The sequence below is a fragment of the Kluyveromyces marxianus genome, chromosome 6 (genome assembly GCF_001417885.1).
Source record: "Kluyveromyces marxianus DMKU3-1042 DNA, complete genome, chromosome 6".
Taxonomy (NCBI): Eukaryota; Fungi; Ascomycota; class Saccharomycetes; order Saccharomycetales; family Saccharomycetaceae; genus Kluyveromyces; species Kluyveromyces marxianus.
The window spans coordinates 661,920-685,823 of record NC_036030.1 but is presented as its reverse complement, the minus strand read 5'-3'; the positions used below and the strand labels follow the sequence as shown (position 1 = coordinate 685,823).

The window sequence follows — 23,904 nt, the reverse complement described above, 5'->3', positions numbered from 1 at the left end:
GCAAGAAGAAAGTAAAACATTGAAGAACTTAGAATGTTAGGCGGATTGAGTTACTTGTTATGGCAACTCCATGCGCCGGTCTGGTAGCGGTTTACGGTTACGGTTATTTTTTTCCCCCCTTCCCCTTCTGTTAGGCTCTTCGAGTTGGCTGTAAGCGAGCGAGTGAGCGAGCGGCCCACCGGAACCGGAGGCGATGAACAAAAAATTTAAAAAAGAAAACCACAAAAAAAAAAAAACAATGTTTCACTTCTCCGTGTTACCCGCATATACGACAGTGTCTGGCACAAGTCTTTTTTTTTTGTTTTTTTTTTTTTGTCTGACCGTTTTGTATCACGTGGTTGGAAATGAAAGAATGGAATAGACGTATTGTATAGCCTACATATGGAGATCATAAAGCATCGCACTAGTACAAGTGGAAAGAAGCAGAAAAAAGGCATTTCTCAGGGTGCGGCTATACCTGAATATAAACGACTACTTTATCAAGTTAGACCTGGTGAAACCAGGCGTGTATATGTATGTTTATGTATGAATACATATATATATATATCTATATATGTATTGACGCACTGTTGTACACAGATCAATCGAAAAAGTCATCGTCATCGTCGCTTTGGCCATCTTCTGGCAAAGCACTCTTCTCCCTCCTGTCGAAAATGATACGTGTGGTGTTACGCTTTTGCTCGTCTCTACCAACAGACTCAAGGATACCCACTATATCGTTCTCGGTTAATTTATTCCGAATGGCTCCGGACCTCACTGCTTGCATCAAATACGATTCAACAGCTTTCACACGCTCTGGCCGCACCAAAGCAACTCTGCTCAACCTTTCTTGGGCGTTTGCATCTAATATCTGGTTCAATATTTGTTGTGTCTGGGCTTGAGCTTGGGCTTGAGCACCTCCTTGGCCTTGTGCGCTGCTGGACCCACCTTGCTTCAATTCTCTTAATCTAGCTTCCCTAATGGCACGTAATTCTTCATCCATTTTGTCTCGCGATAAACTTCGGTTCTCAAGACACAGATAAGTATCAGCCGCTTAAAATAAATACCTCTTACCAGGCTGGAAACGGTGTATTAATATATCATTATTTTGCGTGATGCGTTTTCCATTCATACTTGTTCATTACAGGAAGAAAGCTTTAATTTCAACATTGGAGCCTCTCTAACTTCACGGTTTTTTCAAAAATTGGAACTTTTCACTTAAAACCAACTAACTCATCTATCAAATCTACGCGAAAGGTTTGGAAAAAAAAAAAAGCACACAGACAACATAGGTCAAGAATCAAGGGTCATTGGTGTGTTGTCATTATTTTCTAGTACGTTGGTCCCTATAGTTTGGTAGAAAGTGGCTTAAATGACCAATAACATGGAAGTAACAAGGCCCAAACGGTCAACTACTGCGAATGTGGATTATGATCTGAAAAAAAGAAGAATTATTCCAAGCGAAGATCGGCCCAGAAGGGTCGTCTCCAATGTATCGCTGAACTCTAATGATAATACTACATCTGAGTTTGCAGGTCCGGTGATTTCAAAGGACGAGAATGGGAATATTCGGTTCCAGGAGCCGCCCGTTCATGACCCAGTAAACGGGATGACAGGAAGTCCTTTATCCCAAAGGCCGAAAAGGGCTAGCAATAGTGATAGTAATAATACAAGCGCTACAAATATCACAAACACAGATACTGTGGAAACTCCTGATGGAAATAAACCCGTTGAAGGAAGTGTGGAAGGGAATAACGGCAGTAGCAGTGGTGTTGAAAAACCCAAGAAGAGAAAATATACCAAAAAGAATAAAACGGACGTTTATGACGCATTGAGATCTAAGATGAAGGATATGTATGAACAAAACCTACAAACCAATAAATCTAACGAACTCACGAAGCCAAGTGACATACGGTCGCATGCTCACTCGCCGAGCAATGATAATGATACAGCATCTTCTCCTCAAAAGAAAAATTTAAATCAGGAAGAGGGAACTGATGTCGACGGCCTTTCTTCCGATACAACAGCGCGAGCATCTGAATCGGCATCCTCGGATTTCAACAAAGCTGTCGCAATGAAGATAGTGAAACGTATGAAGTCAATAAAGGATAAAGATACAAAACTATTCGGCCAAAACGATAAGGCATCCCATTTACACATCCCGGAAATTGACCCGGACAACAATAAGGAAAATGACGATTTTTGCTCTACTTGCCATGGATCAGGAGTATTTTTGTGTTGTGATACGTGTCCTAAGTCATTCCATTTCGCGTGCTGCAATCCTCCTCTCGATCCAAGTAATTTGCCAGAAGGTGACTGGTCCTGTGACGAATGTAAATTCAAGCAACTGTTGAAATCTAAAAAAAATGGAATGCTTTCAGAAAAGAAGCAAAGATCAAAATTCCTTTCAGAACACTCCAAAGATCCTGGGTACCAACTCTTTGGTGCTTTGGTGTTCGATTTGAAGCGTAAGAACCCTTCACAATTTCAATTGCCCTCACTAATAAAATCTACTTTTGAATCCGTATATTCTGGCCCTCAAGGAGAATATCGTGATGAACATTTCAAAGAAAACATCAACGAAAAACAAATATTCCATTCCGCTTACGGACAATCGGTGACAAGGTTAGACTCGTATCAACCGGAGCACCATATGAAGCCGGATACTGAAGAGCTTTTGTTGTGTTATCATTGCGGAGAATCGAGAATGGGAACTTGGGATCACCCGGACACACAGAGATTGATAATGACATGTGATTACTGTTCTACTCCATGGCACTTAGACTGCCTACCATATCCAAGAGCTTCACTTAAGAATTTAGGCTCTAAATGGAAATGTCCGTTGCACGCACCACTACCTAAAAGCTACAAAAGACGTTTAGCAAGAGGAAAACAAAAATATATTCTACTTCCAGTTGGAAGTAAAAATTATGGAGATGTTGAGATTCTGTTAGATCGTGATTCTTGGGTAGTACCGAAAGTTAATGAACAAAACGTAGCATTACAATTCCTAGATAAGGTTTACCAGGCAAAAAGGGTTCAAAAATACAACGAGTTATACGAACACTCCGTGATATTGGATAAACTAATGAACGGCGGGGACTCAAATCCACTTCTTAAAGACCTATCAAATCTATTATACTTCCAGTCATCTGGCGACTTGAAAAGGTTATGGGATTTCAAAGAACTTTGTAAGATATCAGAACAACAATTGCAAAAGGAAGAACCTAAAGACATCTCTGAGGATGCTGAAATGGAACTACTAAAAAAATTGAAGAAACTTTTGGAATCGAAACCGAAGGAAGAGGTCATTGACTTCTTCAAACTCGATCAATGATAAATAAATAATGGACTTTCAGTTTAGAAGAACTATTTCGCCATTATCATTATTCTTCAGTAAAACATTCACATACAATCGGATACAAATATTATAAATTTTACGCTTATGCTACTAAATACGCAATAGATAGATAAATAAATGACATCTACAGCAAATGAAAGTATATTATATATAGCTACTTTGAAACTTGGAGTAGTAAATTTCATAAGACAATTTCCTCGTTCTCATCATCCTCTTCATTATAGTTAACTGTGTTTCTAGTACGCGAGCTTTTCCTTTGCCTGCCACTCTTTAGGGGGCTTGGATAAACATTTTTATCGCTGTAAGAATCTTCATCACTTTCACTGTCACTTTCAGTAACATGATGTTTCCTTTTCTTAGATGGAGATGGCTGTTGGTATTCGCTGGTTAATTGTCTTTGTTGCCTTTTTTGTTTAATCGTTGTTGAAGAACCATGAATCATTTTACTGCATTTTAGTTTTATTCTCTGTTCAAGCTTTTTCGCAAATTCGTCTTTTATGAATGTTTTGAAAGTGTTTGCTTGTGCTAGTTTGGCGTTCTCAAAAGGTACAAAGAGATCGCTTGGTAGATTTAGTCTTCCAGGATACTCAGATAAGTTTAAGTTTTTCATTTGTTTCAGTTCCTTTAATATCATTTGAACCAGTTCGCTAATAACATAAATACAAGTTGGATTATCTTCTAGCAAGTCTCTGTATTGTTTCACTCTCCCTGTTAAATAATAGAGAAGATTGATATTTTCTGGTTTTAATACAGTGTCCAGGTAGAAAAGAACATAGTCAATAGCAGCATTACAAGCTGTCATGAACTCTTCTTCATTAGCATCAGTTGTAACATTGTCTTCAATATCAGGATGATGGGCAATACAGTGTAATAGTCTTGGAAGGCTACGTTCAAATATAGCGCCTCTAGTTGCGCTTTCTTTTTGGAAGGTAAAGTTGATCCAAATTTTTGCATCAGTTTTGAATTTTACATCAGGTTCAAATGGCATGAAGAAAGGTAGGGGAATAAATTTTATGCTTATTGCCTCTTCTGAGATATAGTTCTTTAACTTATTGACAAATTTGTATCTCACTGGGAAACTTTCATCTTCAACCAAATTAATTAACTTGAAGATGAACTTTGATTCTATCCATTTATTGAATTTTGCGACTTTTGCCAACTTTAATATTTGTAATCCCGCCTGGCAACGTATTCTACGTTGATAAGAGACTGGGGTTGGATATTTTGTTTCATTTTCTGGATTAATGACTTCCCCACCATTGGAAACGAAGTAAAGAAAGAGTTTTAAAATTTTATGGAAAATCGTTTCCAAAGAGCTGTCTACAGTTTCGCTAGCTTGTGCTTCCGATATCATTCGATTCGTAAGTAATTCCAAGCATAGTAGTTTCGTAGAGATAGCCCACTCCTTTTTGTTTAACAACTGAGTATCGTCGATCCATTCGACAGTATCTTCGCCTTCAATTATATCTTTGAAGAACTCATTCGTGACAAGTAAATCTCTTAATATAAATGTTGTGATTTCATTACAATCGTCTTTGAGGAGATTGAAGTCTACTTTGAAAAGTTGGGAAAGAATGACTAGACTGTTGCATAGTAAATGTTTAGAGTGAGTAGGAAATTCCAGAGGAAGAGCGGAACTCCTTAATGACGAGAGTATTTTTTCCTTTTTATCTTTGTCAGGAATTAAAGCCAATATTTTTATTGCGTATTTGCTTTCGGCAACATTACCTTTTAATGCAAAATCCTCTAACTTAGCCATTAGGTAACCATCTTCCATTTTGACCTCATTCGGAAGCGCCTTGAAAATTTTGTACAATGTTTTCAATTGTTCCTGTTTACCAACGTCAGATTCAGTGGAATTATCCGTTACCAAAGTTGTTAATGAACTAATTTCGCTCTTGAACAACAATGGATTCACCTCAGAAATGTTTTGAACTATCTTAGTAAGCGCCTTATTGTATTCTTCGTCATCATCTTTTTTACTATTCAATAAAAACGATATTCCTGACACATTGTATATGAAAGGAGAAGCTCTGTAAGCAAGTAGAAGTATTGTAGTGTTGAAATTTTCCCTGCTAAAAGACGTCCCGAAACGAATGCCTCTTTTCTTGAATAAATCAGGGTCTTCCAGCCTGATTTTTAGTTCCTGTAAAGAGTTCTTCAAAGTTGGGTAATTTGTCTCTTGATTGATAGACACTTTGATCAAATGGCTGATTCTAGAGTCTTTTAACTCTAAAAATTTGTTTATTATAGCATCATTCGCCAATTGCGATGGCAGAGTTGATCCCAACCAACTTATTAGCTTCTCGAGTTTTTCGCCATTTAACTCGAACAATTTATTCATTGCTTTATTTACCTGGACTTGACGATTGTTGAATGCAAAGAATGATGCGAGAGCTTTATTATCAAGACCGATAACTAGATCGATTAGTCTGGTATTTCTTTCATTCTCGTCAAGCTCTAAACTGAGAAGCTTATTGAATATCATGAGATCAACTTGCATATTAATATTGGAATCGTTGATATAGTAAAGATTGAAAACATGCGATGGTATCTGTTTGATAACATCCCAAAGCTCTTTGCTATTTTTCCTTGATTGATTCAAAGGATAAAGATTTTCTTTTAACGAGTCATCATAGAATTTACATAAGTAAACGAGAGATTCTTCTCTTACTTCCTTGATCTTGTCCCGAATCAGATGTAACAATTCCTTGAATATGGTATCAACTCTTAGTCTAGCCCATACTATATCGGAGGGTATTTGTGCTAATGATCTTACGGATTGTAAACGAACTGTGTCATCTGTATCAAGCAAAGTTTTTGCTAAGCCTTTTGCAATATCCTCGCTGATATCATCCCGGCAGGAGATAATTTTAGATACAGACTTGGCCCATTGTACCCTAACTTTTGGACTGATATCTGCCATCTTAGATAGCCAAATCTGGAATGTATCGTTATGTGTAGTCACAAAATTGATGGTAGATTGGTGTGTAAGAATGTCGGTTACAAGGCTTGTAGCAGAGATCCTCAAGGGAACATTATCTGAACAGAGCTCTTGATACACAAACCCTATGACGGAATGAACGAGTTCTGGTGAATATTGCCACACGTATGATGTCAGCTTATGTAATTTTGTTAGGGTTCTGTATGATGGATCAAGAACAGATTGAATGCCCTCGTTCTCGTTGGTGATCCCGTACAGAATTTCTGAATAGAACTTGGAAAAATGTCTTCCCAATCTATTGCTGGCTGATTCGCATATTATAAGCGAGAACTCAAAGGATGAATCTTTATTGAGAGCAAGTCCCTTTAATGAGTTGTTTTCCTTAGATTCATGGTTCAAAAATGCATTGAATATTAGTCTAAGAACGTCCATTGATAATGTCTCACACTCGGAAACAACTTCTGTCAACAGCCCACCAATAATCTTCCAAAGCTTGGAGGGAAATTGGTTGTTATCTTTCTCGTAGAATATTTGAAACAGCTCCTCGACGAATCTTTTAGATGGTGGAAGATCTGTTATCAGCACAATAGATCTACATTCTAAAAGTCTGGTAATCAAATATGTTTGTTGAATAAAATTCCCATTGTCTGGATCTCTCAAAAGCCTGAACTGTGAGAAGAATAACTTAAATATATCGCAAAGTTCCTTCTCTGTGAATGGAGCATCTGGGGCATAGAGCCTCATAATGTCGCTAAGACAACATGCGCTTAGTGCTCTGATTCCTGGATCTTTGTGCTTCAATATCTTTTTATTAATCAGATCATTCTTATACGATTCAAGGCTATCCAACTTTACACTCCCTTGTGTAAGACCTGATAACTCCTCGTGCAGTTCGCTTAACCTTTCGATCTGTTCAGCCGAAGAGAACGGTTCTTCCAAACTAGGAATAATAGACTTGTTGAATTCTAATTCCTGCATAATGTTCCTTACAGTCTATATTCCTTTGCTTGTTAATCTCACTTTCTATGATATTATGACAGGATTTAGTAGCAATATGCAGGGTATGTGTGTGTATGAAACACTCTTATATAATGTATCTTGCAAACCCCTGGTCTTATCCAAGATGTTACCAAAATTCTGTAACGCGTCAACTTTTTCAAACTATACCTAGGTTCGTTATGTCATTACGCGTCCATAGAAGTAGCTACTCCGGGTAGTCATTATTTTATGTCACGTGATTTGTGAATACTCATCTCTATTAGAAAGGAGCAGAATATATATACTCTCCACCTGGCAGAGACTATTTCTAAAGCGGAGAGAATTTAAAAGTCATTAACGTTAAAATCATTAAAGTAAGAAGATTATATATAATAAGAATTAAAGATGGATGTGGTAATTAAATTGCCTATGCATGCTGATTTTTTTTTTGTTGTTAGTGCTGTAGTTTCTTCTACTGGAAAGCCAAGAGAAGAAAAACTAGACGTTGCAGAATATTAAGTTGATATTGATGTTGATGTTCCTGTTGGGTGTTACTCTCATTAATGTTATATTTTCATTTCATATCCATGTCCATTACACTTTGTTCTTCAAAGTTATCGTTGTCATAGTGAATAATGTTTTTCATCGGATTCTGTGGTCTCTTACCTGCTACTGACAATGCACCTCCACCACTCATACTTGCGGTTGATGGAGGGCCAGGAGTTACAGCAGGTGAAGTTTTCTTACTTTTGTTTACGGAACCCGCTGTGTATAATGAATTTGATGAAAAGTTACTGGTACTAGATGGTCGTCTCTTATAGAATGGTGAATGTGATGGAGGTAATTCAATTCCGTCGTAATTATCAATACCGGCGATATTATCTGATGCTTGAGCTGCTTTCGTGGTGACACCTGCTTGACTTAATCTCCTGTGTATTTCCTCTACATCTGTAGGTTGTTTCGAAGGAGCTAACTGCCTACTGATTGTCTTGAAGATGCCACTTACCGAAGTTGAACTTCTTCTTGAAGTCATCGGGTTAAGTGTGTCTACGTGCCTTTGTTCCGGGAACACATCTTGTGTAGTTCTTGGTAGCTGGTTGTCGTCAGATTTATGTGTAGCTATCCTGGATAGAGCGCGCTCTAGTTTTGTTCCTAGTTTGTGGTCTAAAACATTGTAGTGGCCCTCCCTTTCGTATTCTTCCACTTCTCTTTCTTCTTCTGAGTCTTCATGAGTCTTGTGATGTGTCAACGGTGGATGATGTGCAGTAGGTATACGAGATAAGGTACGCAGTATAGAATTTCTTCTTTCTTGAGGGGGCAATGAACTAACTCCCAATGGATTATCGAAATTTGAGTCCATGTCGCTATGAGTTGAGATAATGTCGAACGAGTTTGTCACGGAAGGAGCACGTTTAGGAGATTGTTTACCTTCATCTGAGTACTCTGAGTCAACAATGGTTCTTTCTCTCTTCAATGGTTTACCCATACCTCTCACTGGGAAAACACCTGGAGGGTTTCTTACTCTAGATGAGTGAGAGCGACCAGAAGTCATTGTGTTTGCCGTATTTATTCTGTTCAATTCTCTTGAATCGCGAGGTGTACCAGTATATGGCAAAACCTGATCAGAAGAGTTCGTATCCGAAGTACCTGAAGATTGTTTTTCTAACAACCCATATCTTTCGTCATCTGTATCCACATCTGAATCCTCTTCTGCCTCCTCCACTTCTCTTGGGTCGACTCTCACGACTCTGGAGTCCATGTTCAACTCAGGTTGTTCATCTCTGGCTTCAAACTCTGGTAACGATAATTGCTTTCTATCACGTTCCACAACACACAAGTGTAAGTAGTATGGAACCACTCCGCTGAAGAAACAGCCACCTACAATATTTCCCAAAGCACCAGGAATGAGCACTTTCCAAATATACTTGGCAACAGAGACATTGGCACCGTTTAACATACCGATAATAAGCATTGACATATCGGCAACCACATGTGTGAACCCCAAAGCCACAAGGGTGAAGATCGGAAGCGTCATCACAATATACTTCACATGAAGCGGTTTGCACATTAATTGCAAGTACACAGCCACGCATACATAGAAGTTCCCTGCGATAGCCTTTAAAAAAGTCTGTATAAAGCTTGGGCTTGCCTTTTGCTCCGCAATGGACCTGGAGCCCGTCACAACCATATCTGAAGTCGTGGCCCCGGACAAGTGACAGATCACATAGCACACAAAAAGCGTACCGGCCAAGTTCCCTAGCAAGCTCACTACCCAGCTGATGACCAAGTCGTATATCGACACAGCACCACGCAGCAACCCCACCGTGAAGAACAAAACGTTCGAATTGAAGAGATCCGCACCATTGATCACAACATAGAAAAGTCCAATGGAAAACGTAAACGCTCCAAGAAAGTTCGTGAGCCCCGGATTCTGTTCGAATATAGCTGGATTTTCCGACCTAGCCATCACAAAGAGCAAACCACCGGCACAAAAAAGAACACCACCCATCAAAGAGTTGATCACTAGTGTGTCGAACCGGAGTCTCGCCTTTTTCATAGACGTCGCTACGACAGCTAGAGCCGTCTCATGCGGTGTAATGTAGTATGAATCATCCACCATGCTCTATATGTATGTTTTCACACGTTTTCAGCCGTGCTTCTCAAATACTATTGTGGTACTAATAAAAGTAGTAGGAGTATAATCTATTCCTGTTACCACTGATTTCTTCTTTGTCTACCAGAGATGGAGAAACTCGCTTCGGTTACCACCACCAATATATATATATGTATCCCTGAACCTCTCTATCTCTCTATCCCTTCTACTCACCTCCCACTATGTAAATACCAAGTGCGTAGCGTGCTATCAAACGTCAACCGTACCTGTATCTAGCAAGAAGGCTCCGAAATATCCTCTAATGCTCTCTCTCTTTGTCTCTATTTAGCTAGCAGCAAACTAATGCGGGTACTAAACCTGTATGCGATGAGATGGGCCTGAAGATTTCGGAAAAGAAAAAAAAGAAAATCACCGATTAACTATGTGGGAACAAAAACACAAAATCCGTCCCCTCGATAACTAACTGAAAAAGTGGCAGGCACACATACAAACTAACCACTCCATTGTTGCAATCCCTTGTATATATACAAACGAGATAAAACAACGGCTTTTGGGTCATGTTTTGCGTGCTAAAAGAGCCGATTCTTGGGGTTTTTTTCTCGTTGAACACCAGAACCGGAATCGGTTGTCATCCTTCGCGGGGGAGGGGTAGAAATGAGGGCACACACAGTCAGTACTGTGCATACCGAGCCAATTTTTTTAGTTGGCGAATGTGTCTTTTCTGTCTTTTTTTGTTTCTTCTCTGCCTGTGCCTCTGTGTACATTTTCGATACGGACTCTTCCGTTTTGGGAATGGTCCGAACTTTTCGGGAAGCTCTGTTTTGAGAAAAGGAGAGGGATCGAAATTGAAGTCGAAGCGAAGCGAAGCGGAAACAGCCTGGCATAATGTACGTTCGTAGCCTTAAAACAATGCTACCTACTCCATGTTCGGATTTGGCCCGCCAGGGTCTGTTACCCGGTTCATAGATGTAGCTGTAGCTGCAGCTGTAGTAAAAATAACTAACTAGTGGTGGTGATGGCGCTTGTGGGCTAGCATGAGACGAATGTTAGTCACGTGCTTAGATTCTGGAGGTGCACCGTTGACGGACATTGGTGGTAGAAGACACATGCACATCTGCACAGCGGTATGGTCTGGGAACTGCAGACCGAATTGGTTCATGCAGTTTACGAGCAAGACGTGGCATTTTTGGTGCGCTTGCGTGAGTAGTGTGTTAGACGAGGGGACGTTGTTTAGGATCACGCTGCGTGATTGTTCCTGTGCGGCGCTAGCACTAGCGCTCGCGCTCGCGCCGGTTCTTCTTTTGTAGTTGTCTAGTATTCTGGACACCAGGGTGTCTCTTTGGAGGAATAGTTTCCACATGTCTAGGACCTTTTTCATGAGGAATGCGTCTGTGTATTCCACTAGCGAGGCTAGCAATTGGTAAGTTCTGGCAACCTGCGCTAGGTCCTCCGTAATGGACAACTGCACGACCACGGCCCATACCTTACTTACATTTGGTAGGAACACAGCTTGCTGGGTGGAAAGAAGCGGGCAGAGTATGATTAGCAAGTCTAGAGCTTTGTGTCTTACTCTACGGGAAGAATGGGTTAGAAGTCTATCCGAGTAGGACCAGAACCTGAGAAGAAGCATATAGGCTTTTTTCGGGATGGGGGATTCCCATTTCATCTCGTCAGACTTGGCTCCCTGCTCTTCTTGTGAGATTTCATTTTCGTAGTCCTCTTCGTCGACTTCGTCGTCACTGTCGGCCTCGAGTCGTTCCTTGAAAAACTCTTCGGCGGTCTGTTCTGGAGGTTCCAGTTCAGATTCGACATTGGGGTTGCTCTTCTCTTTGTCTAGGACATCGAAAACTTGTTCTATGTTGGACATACCCCAAGGTTTGAACGAGTCGTGGTTCCACGTCTTGATCTCGATCTGCTTTGTTGAGTCATTACTCTTCAAAAAAGTGTCTTGCACCTTGAAAGATATTTCAGCGAACAAATTTAGAAGAGCCACACAGAGATCGTCGTATCCATGGTAGTATCCAAGCATCCAGAAAAGCTTTTCCAATATGTCGTTGAGTCGCTCGACAAGGTCGTAGCCAGATAGCTTTATTAGCACATGTAACACCATGTACGCTCTTTGAAACAAACAGTTATCCAACCTTACCGATATTCCGTCCACAATATAGTCAATATTGTCTGATATAAGCTCTACCATCGATCCATGGTAGAACTGGTCTGCGATGTGCATTAGAATCTCATTGGAAAGTGTGGAAACGTTCTCATTCTCGTTAGCAAAGCATTCAATGATGTTGTATATATAGTCCAACATTTCATGCTTGAAATCAGGACCCATCAAAATAATCATCTTCTTGAGAGCGTATAAGTTCATGCATATATTGTTGCGTTGTAAAGGCGTCCATTCTGAACGATTAGAAAGCGTAGTTATTCTCTCATTCGCAAGTTCCAAAACGTCAAATTGACAAGACGTGAGCTCCGACTCAATTTCTAAACAAGCGCTTAGATCTGAACTTTGGTAGCCCATTAATAGATTTGAAGCAATCCATATTGAGTGGTTTGAATGGGTTAAAACGTCAGATTCCTCTGATAGAAGGTCCGTGATTTGCTCCTCAAGCTGTCGAGCATTCATTTTTGAGCCTAATTTTAGAAGTATATCACAAACCTGTTGGTAAGTCTGATATGATACATCCGGTAGAACATATTTATCATTTCTGATATTGCTGCCACCATGGTACCCAAATGATGACTTTGTTGAAATTAGACTGTTCACTCCTACATTGTTAATTTTAATTAGGTCAGTAGGTTTCGATTTATCCAACTTCTTTGTATGGGACTTCAATGATTCATTGATACTATTGAGAATGATCCTAGAAATTTGTAAATCATATATTTGGTCTCCATCTAAGATTTGTAAGGCGTTGTTCACAATATTAAACTGGGAGGACATCTGTAATTCTGTGTTGATAGTGACATTGTTATCCCTCATAAACCTTGCGATATCATCTTTATGAGCATCTAGGGTTGTTAGATCTCTGTTTGGAATAGATAGTATGGTCTTTAAAAGAATATCCTTAAGGGAAAAGAACGCGTTGTGGCATTCGTTTACTAAAGTGACGCAACTATTGAAGAGTTGCTCATTTATTGTACTGTTGTCTCTTTTGACCAGTTTTTCCAGTACTGGTTCAAAGGCACGTTTCAACTGAAGTGACGTTGCAGTAAGCCATTTAGTTGTTCTGTGTTTCCCTGGTTTCGTTACCTTGACTTGTAGGTTCTGCCCGTCCTTTGTTTCCTCTACTGTTACGCCGAGAGCTGAATCATTGTACACCAATACTAATAAAACTGTCAATGTTCTAAGAATCTCACAAACTACCTGAGAGTGTGTAGTCAAGCCAGGCTTTAAAATCACTTTGGAGAATGTAGAAACATTTCCTGGAACAACATTGCTGAGCATTTCTCCATCATTGATATTATGGAATAGCACCTGTAGACATCTCGATGACTCGAGTTGAATATTCATATTTCCTTGTTCTAATAGTTTTAGAAGAATTGTATTAGAATGCGCAATTGTTGGAAGAGTACCATTATCCCATTTTCGGAAGGCAGATGTACTGAATAAGTCATACAAAAGTTGAATGGCTGCCATTTTGAACTCATCGGACTTCTCAGATAGCTTCTTGTTCTCCAAATCTGGCGAAATTAAGAAAGTTGAAACACTAAGTAGCTGGTTAAAAGTACTCTTACCAATCGCACCAGGTGCACTCCAGCACATTCTAATGACGCGCGCAAGTACATTGAAAACGAGGACTGAGATGGGATCGGGAAGAGAGTTACAAGTTTTGAGCATCGAAGATATAGGAACAAAAACATAGTCACCCAACTTTGCTGAAAGTGAGTTTTGATTGCCAAAACTATCTAGTTGTTTTACTAATTCCTCCAAATGTTCCTTCAATTGTGGATCATTCAAGATTGAAGACTCTTCCTTCCTAAAGGTGATTTGTGATAACCCAACACATATAGGTTTTAACTTATTAAAAATTGCCGCTTTTTCGCCACTGCTCGCACTAACGCCATTTTGTGGTTCGTCTATCATATTAATGGTATTTATGAATCGCCTGTTAGGTTAGCTCTTCTACCTTTTTCCAGACACTTATGTGTAGTCAATCTCTTTATAACTTGAACTAGATGATCATCGAGTATCAATCTCTCATATATGCGCTGGTAAAAGGTAATGTTGATCACGTGATTTGCATTATTTCGTCATATATAGGTAACCCTGTAACAAGCAGATTCTGGTACAATGAAGGAAATCTGTTAATATAGTCATCGCTCTTCTTGACAGTGAAGCTAGGTAAGATAAGCAGCAGTTTGTACCTAGATTTGAGATCAAGGTCACATAACATGCCATATGGAGTATATATTGCTTATTGAAGTTGCAGAAGGAATTGAAGAGTGTTACAGCTTTTATAAAACGGGGAAGAAAGGGATACCAGAAAGTGGTGACAGTAAAAGTTTAGAAGCTAAATCTACGTGGGATTATTTACCAATGTTGAGCTTGCAAAGTACCACCGGCAGTAATAAGGTTTCTATAGAATCGGAATGGAGTGGACATGGGATTATAAGGCTTTTTAAGAGTGAACATGCGTCTTTGGGTAGTCTTGATGACGACAAATTGTGTCGAGAATTAGGCGATGGCCGGATGGTAGCAATGCTCTTTATTCCAAATTACTTGACTATCAACAGGCTATTGTCATGGTTTATAGGAGACGAGGTTACAAGCCAGACAACACACTTACAAATGATAAAAATGAATAAGGAAAAGGGTAGATTTATGCTTTTAATGAAGTTTAAAGAACAAAGTTATGCAAGAGATTTTATGAAGAACTTCAACGGAAAGAAGTTTAATGAGGTGGATGCTGAAACATGTCATGTCGTTGCAATAAAAGAGTTGGTCTTTCACCAAGGGATGTTTAGTGAGGACAAAGATGCTCTACCTTACATGTTAAAATACCCTTTCACAAGTAGCGGTACTTTGGGGAATGGTGAGAATAAAGACACATTAATAGAGCTTCCAATCTGTCCGGTGTGTCTTGAGCGCTTGGATAGTGAAATTACTGGTTTAATCACTACGCCATGCCAACATACCTTTCATTGTAAATGTCTCGACCAATGGAAAAACGGAAACTGCCCGGTGTGTCGATACTCCCAATTAAAGGATACTGACAACCAGCCACAACCCACATGTCGAAAATGCAATGAGAAGAATAATCTCTGGATTTGCTTGATATGTGGGCACCTAGGATGTGGCCGTTACAATTCACAACATGCAATCCGGCATTATGAAGAGACTAGTCATTGTTTTGCGATGGACTTGAATACTAAGAGAGTCTGGGACTATGCTGGAGATAATTACGTACATCGGATTGTACAAAATGAAATAGATGGGAAGTTGGTTGAAGTTGGTGATTCCAGTAACAGCAACGTGTCCAAGGTCAACAAAGACAATCATTTAGAATATGTGCAGGTTCTTCTATCCCAATTAGAATCGCAACGTGAATATTATGAGGCACTAATATACGATATGCAACAAAGAGTGGAAGCTCTAGAATCCAATGTACAAGAAAATAAGCATACTGAGGATACACCAAATCCCCAATTGATAAAAAAACTGGTGGATGAAAAGGTTAGTAAAGTGCAAGAAAAGTTGGATGAAGAGATTATGATCAATACCGGACTTCAGCAAAACTTAGATCATTTGACTCAAGAGATAGAAAATCTCAAGCTCGGAAAAGCAAAGCTACTTGAGGAGAATGAAGAATTACAATCGCAGGTCAGTGACTTGATGGTTCATTTTGAGACTCAGGCAAAATTCGCGGAAAACTCCGAATTACAAAACTCAACATTGGTTCTCAAACCAACTCCGGGCATGCCATCCTCGTCAACCGCTTCAGCTACTGAAAAGAAAAAGAAGAAGAAAAAGAAGAAACTAGTCAAGAAACCACTGTAGTTTATATATGTGAATATCTTACCAACACTTCCAGCTATTACATATCTCTCTGCTTTCTCGATTCATCTTATATCATAGAATAAACTGTGCTATGGTCCTATCAAACCAGCCTTCGGACCAACCGTCGCTCCAAAAAGAAAAAAAAAATTTTCAAGACATTGAAAATAAGTTCAACCAGCGATGGGAGTTTTCTAGCGAAGAGCTCTTTTCTATTCAAAATGAGAATGAGAGTATGAAAGGAAAGAGGTTAGAAGTAGGTTAGGTTTGCTAGGTATCCGTTGCATTTTTGCTCCTGATTCTACTACTCATCTCTTGACTCTCACAATAACACATTAGTGTTGTGGAAAGGCTAAAAAAGCACGGTTTTTTTCATTCGCACACAAAGTAACTAGGATCTACTAGTAACTTAACAAGCATGGCTACGAATTCTATTAAGCTATTAGCACCTGATGTGCATCGTAACCTGGCCGAATTAGTGGCAAAAAGGTTAGGATTAAAACTCACAGACTGCAAGTTGAAGCGTGACCCCAGTGGGGAAGTTTCTTTCTCCATCGGAGAGTCTGTGAGAGACCAGGACATCTTCATTGTTACGCAGATCGGATCTGGTGATGTGAATGACCGTGTATTGGAGCTTTTGATTATGATCAACGCTTCCAAGACTGCTTCTGCTAGAAGAATTACTGCGGTAATTCCTAATTTCCCATATGCAAGACAGGACAGAAAGGATAAGTCACGTGCACCAATTACCGCTAAATTGATGGCAGATATGCTAACCACCGCCGGTTGTGATCATGTTATCACTATGGACTTGCATGCTTCCCAAATTCAGGGTTTCTTTGATGTTCCTGTGGATAACTTGTATGCTGAACCATCTGTAGTAAGGTATATCAGGGAAAACGTTAACCATAAGGAAGCTATCATCATATCTCCAGATGCTGGTGGTGCCAAACGTGCAGCAGGTTTGGCTGATCGTTTGGATCTAAACTTTGCGTTAATTCATAAGGAAAGAGCTCGTGCTAACGAAGTGTCTAGAATGGTGCTTGTTGGTGACGTTACTGACAAGATTTGCATCATCGTTGATGATATGGCAGATACTTGTGGTACTTTAGCTAAAGCTGCTGAAATTTTGTTGGAAAACAAGGCTAAATCTGTTATCGCTATCGTGACTCATGGTATTCTATCAGGTAAAGCCATCGAAAATATTAATAATTCGAAACTTGATAAGGTTGTTTGTACAAACACTGTTCCATTTGAGGAAAAAATGTTAAGATGCCCAAAGTTGGACTCTATTGACATTTCTTCAGTTCTAGCAGAAGCCATTCGTCGTCTACATAACGGTGAGAGTATCTCATATTTGTTCAAAAATTACCCCCTATGATATTAGTCCCTGATTTTCAGGTTCTATAAATATATATTTACTTATTAGTTCATTCAAAGTCTTAAATAGCGGTTCGCTGGTACGTTTATTCCTCTATATCCAAAGGGGACATTATTGGATTTTATTTGTAAATTATAAACTGTTTGGGCTTTCTTTACCACCGTATCTCAATTCAAGGTGTTGAGGTAAACTAGCTAATGCACGATGCATCTATAAACCAAATTTTGATGGTTCAAATTCTGTCATAGAACTCAATATTTCACCTTTACCTTCAAGAATTCCAGAAGGATCGCTAATAAAAGGAACAGCTTCTACATGAGGAATCCAAATGACATATGCCCCAAACGCCTTGCCAGCGCGAACGCCAGGGATACCATCTTCGAATACAAGACATTCTTCGGGTGTGATATGACTATTAAATTTAGCATTCAGTTCTTTCAAACCTAGATTCCAAATATCTGGGAATGGTTTACCTCTTCCAGGTGGAATTCTAGAATCATCACCTGTAATAATCACATCAAATTTCTTAAAGGCTTCGGCTAAATGAGAAGTCTTCGAATGGAATTTGTCGCTGGTAGAAGAAGTGCAAACAGCAATTGGAATACTTTTTGACTTAAGATAAGCAATGAGCTCAGCAGTTCCAGGCATAAATTCACTTGTAGGCCACAATTCAGCTTGGAATTTCCTGTTCAATTTATCGAATTCTTCAAATGTTAATGGTAGGTTATAATAATCTATAACTTTGCGACTAGCATCTGGACCTGGTAACCCTTGAAGTTGAATCTTCAAATCCCATTTAAGAGTTCCTTTCCCATATAATGCCAATATGTTGTTCACAGCTATTGTGTACATATCTTCCGTATTGATAAGTAAACCATCCATGTCAAATAAACACGCTTTCACACTATATTTGGATGTACCATGTGGTTAGTATATTTTGCCAGTTGAAATAAGTAACAATGTAAACTGTAAACCAATAATAAGGTATAGTTCGAAGCACTTACTTTTGAGGACGGGAGCCAGTCATCTTGATTTAGATTGATTTTGATTGACTCTTCGATATATTTTAGTTACGTTACTAATACGCGCTACGGTTTAACCACAGTATCTAGAAAACCCTCGATTATTATTCACTTCGGTTCGTTTTTTTACAATTAAATTCCTTATATCAATTATACGATAAACTACTATGAGGGATCAAACGTAATGGCAATTATAGTGGAGGGAGCGCTGCTCTACACACTGGGCATTGTAGCTTGTAACTCATCCAGTTCTCAAGACATTCCGTGTGGAATACATGGGAACATGGAGTCACCATATAACTTTGTATATCTACTTTATGCGTCTCTTCTTTCTCTTCAACGTACACTGGAACGTCTACCATGCAAATAGGACAAGCAAATGTGTTATCCTCAGATCCATATTCCATAAGAATAGATACGGGAACGCCTTTATGGTAGTGATATCCATCTGGCATGACGTGTTTAGGTAAGAACCATCTCGACCCGAGAAGATCTTGAGAATAAAGGATTAGAATTTGGAAAAGCATCCAAAGGGAGAGAAGGACAGCAAATCGAACATCCTTGTCATGGCGGAACACATTTGATGGATATGTGAAAACATAAACGATAGGAACTAATCTTATTACAGAAGTTCCGATAACAAAGGACCACAGCAAAGGGATGGCGTTCGAATCTGCGTTTTGTAATGACTGATAGCCGTTTTGACGACGTCGCCTTGGGTCACTACCTTTCACAGCATTTCTATATATTTGAGGAACCCAGTAGGAATTTAGTAATGCAAGTACCGTATATTCAAATATCATCCTAATGCCTTTGGGCCATAGTAACGATGATAAAAGAATAAATATGGAGACCACCAAGGTAAAGAAAAACCGACCATATAAGGAACTACTAATAGCAGCTTCATCTGGCATTATACGGTTTACAGTATTATGTGGTTCAGATCCACCACGAAGTAGAGTTAATATACCAACTCCTTGTTCGTTAACTTGTGAAGCATATACCGAAATCATGTAACGAATCTCAAAAACACTTGCTAAAATGAAGCAAGCAAACGCACTGATACATAATGGAAGGTAAAGTTCTTGGAGTAGAGGGGACGCAAGGAAGTAAAGCATTGCTAAGCATCCATCAACAAGGTTCATCATAAACAAACACCAATATGAGATCTTATTAACAGAACTAGGGGTATTTGTATGGTTCATTTGACATAGGAGAAGGTATATCTGTGCTAAAAAGAGTAACACACCCAATAACAAGTGAATTCTGATTGTTTGTATTTGTAGTTCATATCTGGGTCCAAAAGTGTCTCTCATCTTTAGAGACACACCACAGTCTGGGGAATATAATAGTGCGTTCTTTAAGCGAATTGGTGGTAAATTAGAACGGTTGATAGGCCTCCCCAAAGGCCATTTCAATTCTTCGTCTATCATCCGAATTTGGTCTGGTGTAAATTGATTCCAGGATTCTAGCTGCAAGAACCCGAAGTATTCACATTTGGTCGTGGCTTCATCCGACCAATGTTGCAAATTAGACATACTCAACGAATCGACAAAATTGGTGGCATTCCAATACTTCTCAATTAACCTTTTGACTTGTTTAAATTCATCTTCATTATTAGCCAAATAATGTGGGAATGCAAAAAGGGAGTGAAACTTAGCACTTTGGGACATTATTAAGATTTTTCCTGTCCAAATATCGTATATACCCTTCGTCGAGATGGAGTGTTTTTCCGTTTCTTCCTTATTGTAGAAATTAACGTTCAAGTGTAAGATCTTCCAATGTCCGTCATCTGTCTCAAACTCTGTTCCCCCATTGAGCACTGTTGCTGGTGATAAACTTAATGAATTCTCAACAGAGTCTAAATGTTGGATACTGACATCCACTATACCATGTTTCCAGGTCACATTATGAAGTTCTCCATGATTTCCGGCATTGCCAGAATCATCGGTGTTTAAGTAATATTCTCCTTGTGCTGGCTCTTCCTCTTGAAGTGATTCCGGGGGATTGTAGAAATTAGCAATCGGCATTCTTATTTTTGCATATTTGTTGTTCTCTAATAGATCTATCTTACCATATAGGTTGCTTGTGATATTAGGAGGAAATAATAGCTTTTTTCCGTTCCATACATCTTGATTAACCGTATCGATGATTTCCTGAGGAAGCATCATATATTTCTCGGTTGGTTCCCAAGAGGTGTAGTCCTTGCCTGGTATTGGATAAGTTGCATTGATCAGAGGGTCTTGCAATGAATCATAGTAGGAGAGTTTCAACCCCGTTATGTTCTTGAAATTGGAATCATATGTAAGATTCTTGAATAGCTCAAACTCGTGGTTGAACTGGGCTTTTAGGGATTGTAACTGTACAAATTCATACTGGGAAGTAACTCCGTCCCCACTCGGTGAAGAGAGAAAGAATAGAAGGATTATAATGAAAAATATAATCCTATTATTATCTGCACTCATATTCTAATGATTTGGTTTGCTATTACTCTCCTGTTAATTTAATTCCATAACATTATTTTGATATGTAAATGATTGGTATTGCTTAAAGGGTTGCTCATTAAACTCAATTTTTCAGGTATAATAAAATAAACCTTTTAAAAAACACCGAAATTTAATGCTAAGAGTAAGAGATGGAATAACATGGACATAAATATTGAGCTAAGATTCCAAGGGGTCAAGGTTTAATTTGACTTCGAGACTGTGTGGTGTTTGAAATAATATATTTTCTTAATGACTATAATGTTGTTGAGTGTTAAATATTTGTTATACATATAGATATATATCAGTATACGTAGATCAGAGAAAAGTGCACGTTATATCAGTAGGGATCATTCTTGAGTTCCTGACTCTTATGAAAGTGAGGAGAAAAGGAGATTAAGAAGTTTTGGAAGCTGATACGAAACACTTAAACCATAGTTAGATGTCGAATGTGATGATGGTGATGATGATGATGGAGATGATTCATTTTTTTCTTTTTTGTGTTGTTGTAGGTAGGTTATTGTTGTTGTTGTTTTTTTACTAGGATTTCAAAAGCTGGTTCTACAATTATTATTATTGTTAATGATGATATGGCGAGTTCTGTTGTATATAGTTTTTAGTTGTTTTCTTTATGTTTTATTAAGTACTTGATCTGTTGTACTATGACTAGCGAAAGCTTCTGAGAATGTTTTCGAAGGGTGTCATAAAAATGGAAAGACCAAAATGACTTAGCATCAATATTAAGCAGGATTTAGCGTCAATAGTAAAAAAAAAAATTTTTAAGACGTGGATAGATGATAAGGTGACGGGAAAAGATCAATGTTCTAAGATTTGTAAGTTACCTGTGATAACGACGTTTTCAAGAACGGAACCATTTGGAATATCGATTCTTTGACCTTCTGAGCAAACAATGATGACGGTACCCTTTAAGGTGACGTTTTTGCCTAAGAAGACGTTACCGGTGATCGTTAAATGGTCCAACTCGATAATCCTAGGGATGTGTGGAATATGGCTATTGAATCCAGAAACCTTTTTGAAATGAGAACCCAATTTGATCAATGGGTTAGGACCAAATCTGGATGGGTCAATTTTTAGGGTACCGTGTTCCAAGTAGAACAAGTCAGATTTGACCATTAGCAAATCTGAGCAAGTCTTGACGGGCAAGAATCTTGATCTTGGAACGACGACACCGTGAGCGCCCTTGAAGTGTCTAATAGCGGCACCACAAGCGGTTTCTAGTTGGAGCACATTTATTTCGTGGCCGTTTCTGGTGATGGTTTTTTGGTTTGGAATGATCTCCATGGATAATGATTGGGACTCGATGAGTCTCTTAATGGCTCTGACGTTGATCCACAAGTTATTGGTGTTGAAGTTCTTGAACTTTCTAATGTTCTTGAACTCGTCCACGTGTTCCTTTGGCACTTGCGCGACTTCTAGCAAACGGACTTGGCCGTCATAAGAGATCAAGGTACCACCCTTGACGTCGGCTCTTGTCTTGTCAGTCAATTCCATTATGTACTCAGCCCCGGTCTCGATCATGTGGTTCAAGATCTTCAAGTCGACAGTGGCACCTAAGTTGTCACCATTGGACACGAACAAGATCTCTCTGCCCTGGGCCAACAATGCGTCCAATTCACCGGAGGAATGCAAGGATTCGAACAAATCACCGTGGCCCGGTGGGTACCACGAATCCAACTGGTCGTTACAAGACTGAGGCACTGGCAACAAGGAGTCGCGCAACACACGTGGGAACTTGGACTGGTTGAAAGATCTGATTCTGATTCTGTTTGCAGAATACTTCTTGATCAAATGCGCAGTGTCGTTGTCGGTGTTGAACGAGTTCATCAACAACAATGGCACGTCAGAGTCGTACTGTCTGTTCAAGTACTCAATTTGACGCACAGACAAATCAAGGAACGTGTTCCCGTCTCTCACCTCGATAACAGACTTTGGCCCAACACAACCCATGGACGTACCCAAACCACCGTTCAACTTCAACACCGCCAATTTGTCCAAATGAGACACGTTTTCAGCCTGCGAAGTCTCAATTACCTTGTAGTCCACCACCTCATCAGCGCTAGGCGACTTGATCTTGTCCCAGTCCAACGTGTTACCGCTCGCCTTCTCCCCCAAATACCTTCTGAACAACGAAAAGAACGAGTCCATTTCGTTCTCGAACTTCGAACGCACGGCATCATCCGTCACAGAATCAACTAGCTTGTTCAAAGCATTCCTCATCTGCGAGGCCGCAACACTGTTAGTGTTGTTCTCAAAAGCATACGTAGAATGCGTCTTCGTGTGTTTCTTAACTGTAGCAGTAGACATTATTCTCAATTCTAAATCCAGCAAATGCTATAATTGTTATTATCCCTATTCTTAATTCTTATTATAGTATATTTTATTTCAGGAAACAAGCGCTAGTCTATTCCCTATTCCAATATAGTATGTATTAAAGGCAACAAAAATAATGTGAATCTCTCTCTCACTATAGATCAAAAGTAACACTCAACCTAATGGTTCACACACAACTCTTCTTGAGCTTCACTAATCAGAATTCCTCCTCTATATGTTCCCTAAACTCAATGCCTCCTTTATAAAACACAAACCTTGCACTATAATACTTTGTCACCTTATTCCTATATTACTTATACTTTCTTGTAACCTCCTCAAAATCTAAAAATTTACAATCTAAAAAAAAAAAAAAAAAAATTAAAAAAAAAAAAAATTAAAAATAAAAATCCGGGAAAGTTTCAGATTCACGTTACCCGGTGTGTCAATCATGGGGGCGCGCGCGCGTGCGCGCTCGCGCTTCGCGCCAAACGCCAAGCGAGACAAGGCGTGGCGCGGTGTGGCGTGGCGTTGCGTTGCGTGGCGGCACCGCGAGGCCCTCGCGTCGACGTCACGTTGCCCTGACGCGTCGGAATAACTATGTAGTAAGTAGTTAGCTGTACATTTGTGTACTTGTGTATTTGTGCATTTCCTCAGTGTAGATTGGACCCCATTTGCTTGCCATTTGCATTGGCTTTAGTGTTGCTGTTTCTGTTTCTGTGCTGTTCATTTACGGGGGCACTTTTGCTTGCGGTTTGGCCTGCACTGTAATGGCGCTGCTTTTGCTGGTCTGCAGGCATTTTTTCTGGAACT

At 39.4% G+C, this 23,904-nt stretch overlaps 10 protein-coding genes across 10 annotated transcripts; 3 read left to right on the top strand and 7 right to left on the bottom strand.

Moving 5' to 3' along the window:
- Window positions 1-580: 580 nt before the first annotated feature.
- Window positions 581-982, bottom strand: SDD2 (Sdd2p; the record flags this gene model as incomplete). Its single annotated transcript, XM_022820992.1, has 1 exon — window positions 581-982. The coding sequence occupies one exon, from the start codon at window positions 980-982 to the stop codon at window positions 581-583; it is 402 nt and encodes a 133-aa protein (XP_022677400.1).
- Window positions 983-1,351: 369 nt separating this feature from the next.
- On the top strand, window positions 1,352-3,316 carry RCO1 (Rco1p; the record flags this gene model as incomplete). The annotated part of the gene is made up of 1 exon (XM_022820991.1): window positions 1,352-3,316. One exon carries the CDS (start codon window positions 1,352-1,354, stop codon window positions 3,314-3,316), a length of 1,965 nt encoding a protein of 654 aa, XP_022677399.1.
- A 205-nt stretch (window positions 3,317-3,521) lies between these two features.
- Window positions 3,522-7,262, bottom strand: PDS5 (sister chromatid cohesion factor PDS5; the record flags this gene model as incomplete). The annotated part of the gene is made up of 1 exon (XM_022820990.1): window positions 3,522-7,262. One exon carries the CDS (start codon window positions 7,260-7,262, stop codon window positions 3,522-3,524), a length of 3,741 nt encoding a protein of 1,246 aa, XP_022677398.1.
- Window positions 7,263-7,836: 574 nt separating this feature from the next.
- KLMA_60323 (uncharacterized protein) lies at window positions 7,837-9,882 on the bottom strand (the record flags this gene model as incomplete). Its single annotated transcript, XM_022820989.1, has 1 exon — window positions 7,837-9,882. One exon carries the CDS (start codon window positions 9,880-9,882, stop codon window positions 7,837-7,839), a length of 2,046 nt encoding a protein of 681 aa, XP_022677397.1.
- A 997-nt stretch (window positions 9,883-10,879) lies between these two features.
- TTI1 (Tti1p) lies at window positions 10,880-13,966 on the bottom strand (the record flags this gene model as incomplete). Its single annotated transcript, XM_022820988.1, has 1 exon — window positions 10,880-13,966. The coding sequence occupies one exon, from the start codon at window positions 13,964-13,966 to the stop codon at window positions 10,880-10,882; it is 3,087 nt and encodes a 1,028-aa protein (XP_022677396.1).
- Window positions 13,967-14,281: 315 nt separating this feature from the next.
- ETP1 (Etp1p) lies at window positions 14,282-15,880 on the top strand (the record flags this gene model as incomplete). The annotated part of the gene is made up of 1 exon (XM_022820987.1): window positions 14,282-15,880. The coding sequence occupies one exon, from the start codon at window positions 14,282-14,284 to the stop codon at window positions 15,878-15,880; it is 1,599 nt and encodes a 532-aa protein (XP_022677395.1).
- Window positions 15,881-16,295: 415 nt separating this feature from the next.
- PRS3 (ribose phosphate diphosphokinase subunit PRS3) lies at window positions 16,296-17,258 on the top strand (the record flags this gene model as incomplete). The annotated part of the gene is made up of 1 exon (XM_022820986.1): window positions 16,296-17,258. The coding sequence occupies one exon, from the start codon at window positions 16,296-16,298 to the stop codon at window positions 17,256-17,258; it is 963 nt and encodes a 320-aa protein (XP_022677394.1).
- A 210-nt stretch (window positions 17,259-17,468) lies between these two features.
- Window positions 17,469-18,140, bottom strand: KLMA_60319 (haloacid dehalogenase superfamily protein; the record flags this gene model as incomplete). Its single annotated transcript, XM_022820985.1, has 1 exon — window positions 17,469-18,140. The coding sequence occupies one exon, from the start codon at window positions 18,138-18,140 to the stop codon at window positions 17,469-17,471; it is 672 nt and encodes a 223-aa protein (XP_022677393.1).
- Window positions 18,141-18,471: 331 nt separating this feature from the next.
- Window positions 18,472-20,745, bottom strand: TUL1 (ubiquitin-protein ligase TUL1; the record flags this gene model as incomplete). Its single annotated transcript, XM_022820983.1, has 1 exon — window positions 18,472-20,745. The coding sequence occupies one exon, from the start codon at window positions 20,743-20,745 to the stop codon at window positions 18,472-18,474; it is 2,274 nt and encodes a 757-aa protein (XP_022677392.1).
- Window positions 20,746-21,579: 834 nt separating this feature from the next.
- On the bottom strand, window positions 21,580-23,088 carry UGP1 (UTP--glucose-1-phosphate uridylyltransferase; the record flags this gene model as incomplete). Its single annotated transcript, XM_022820982.1, has 1 exon — window positions 21,580-23,088. The coding sequence occupies one exon, from the start codon at window positions 23,086-23,088 to the stop codon at window positions 21,580-21,582; it is 1,509 nt and encodes a 502-aa protein (XP_022677391.1).
- Window positions 23,089-23,904: the final 816 nt, after the last annotated feature.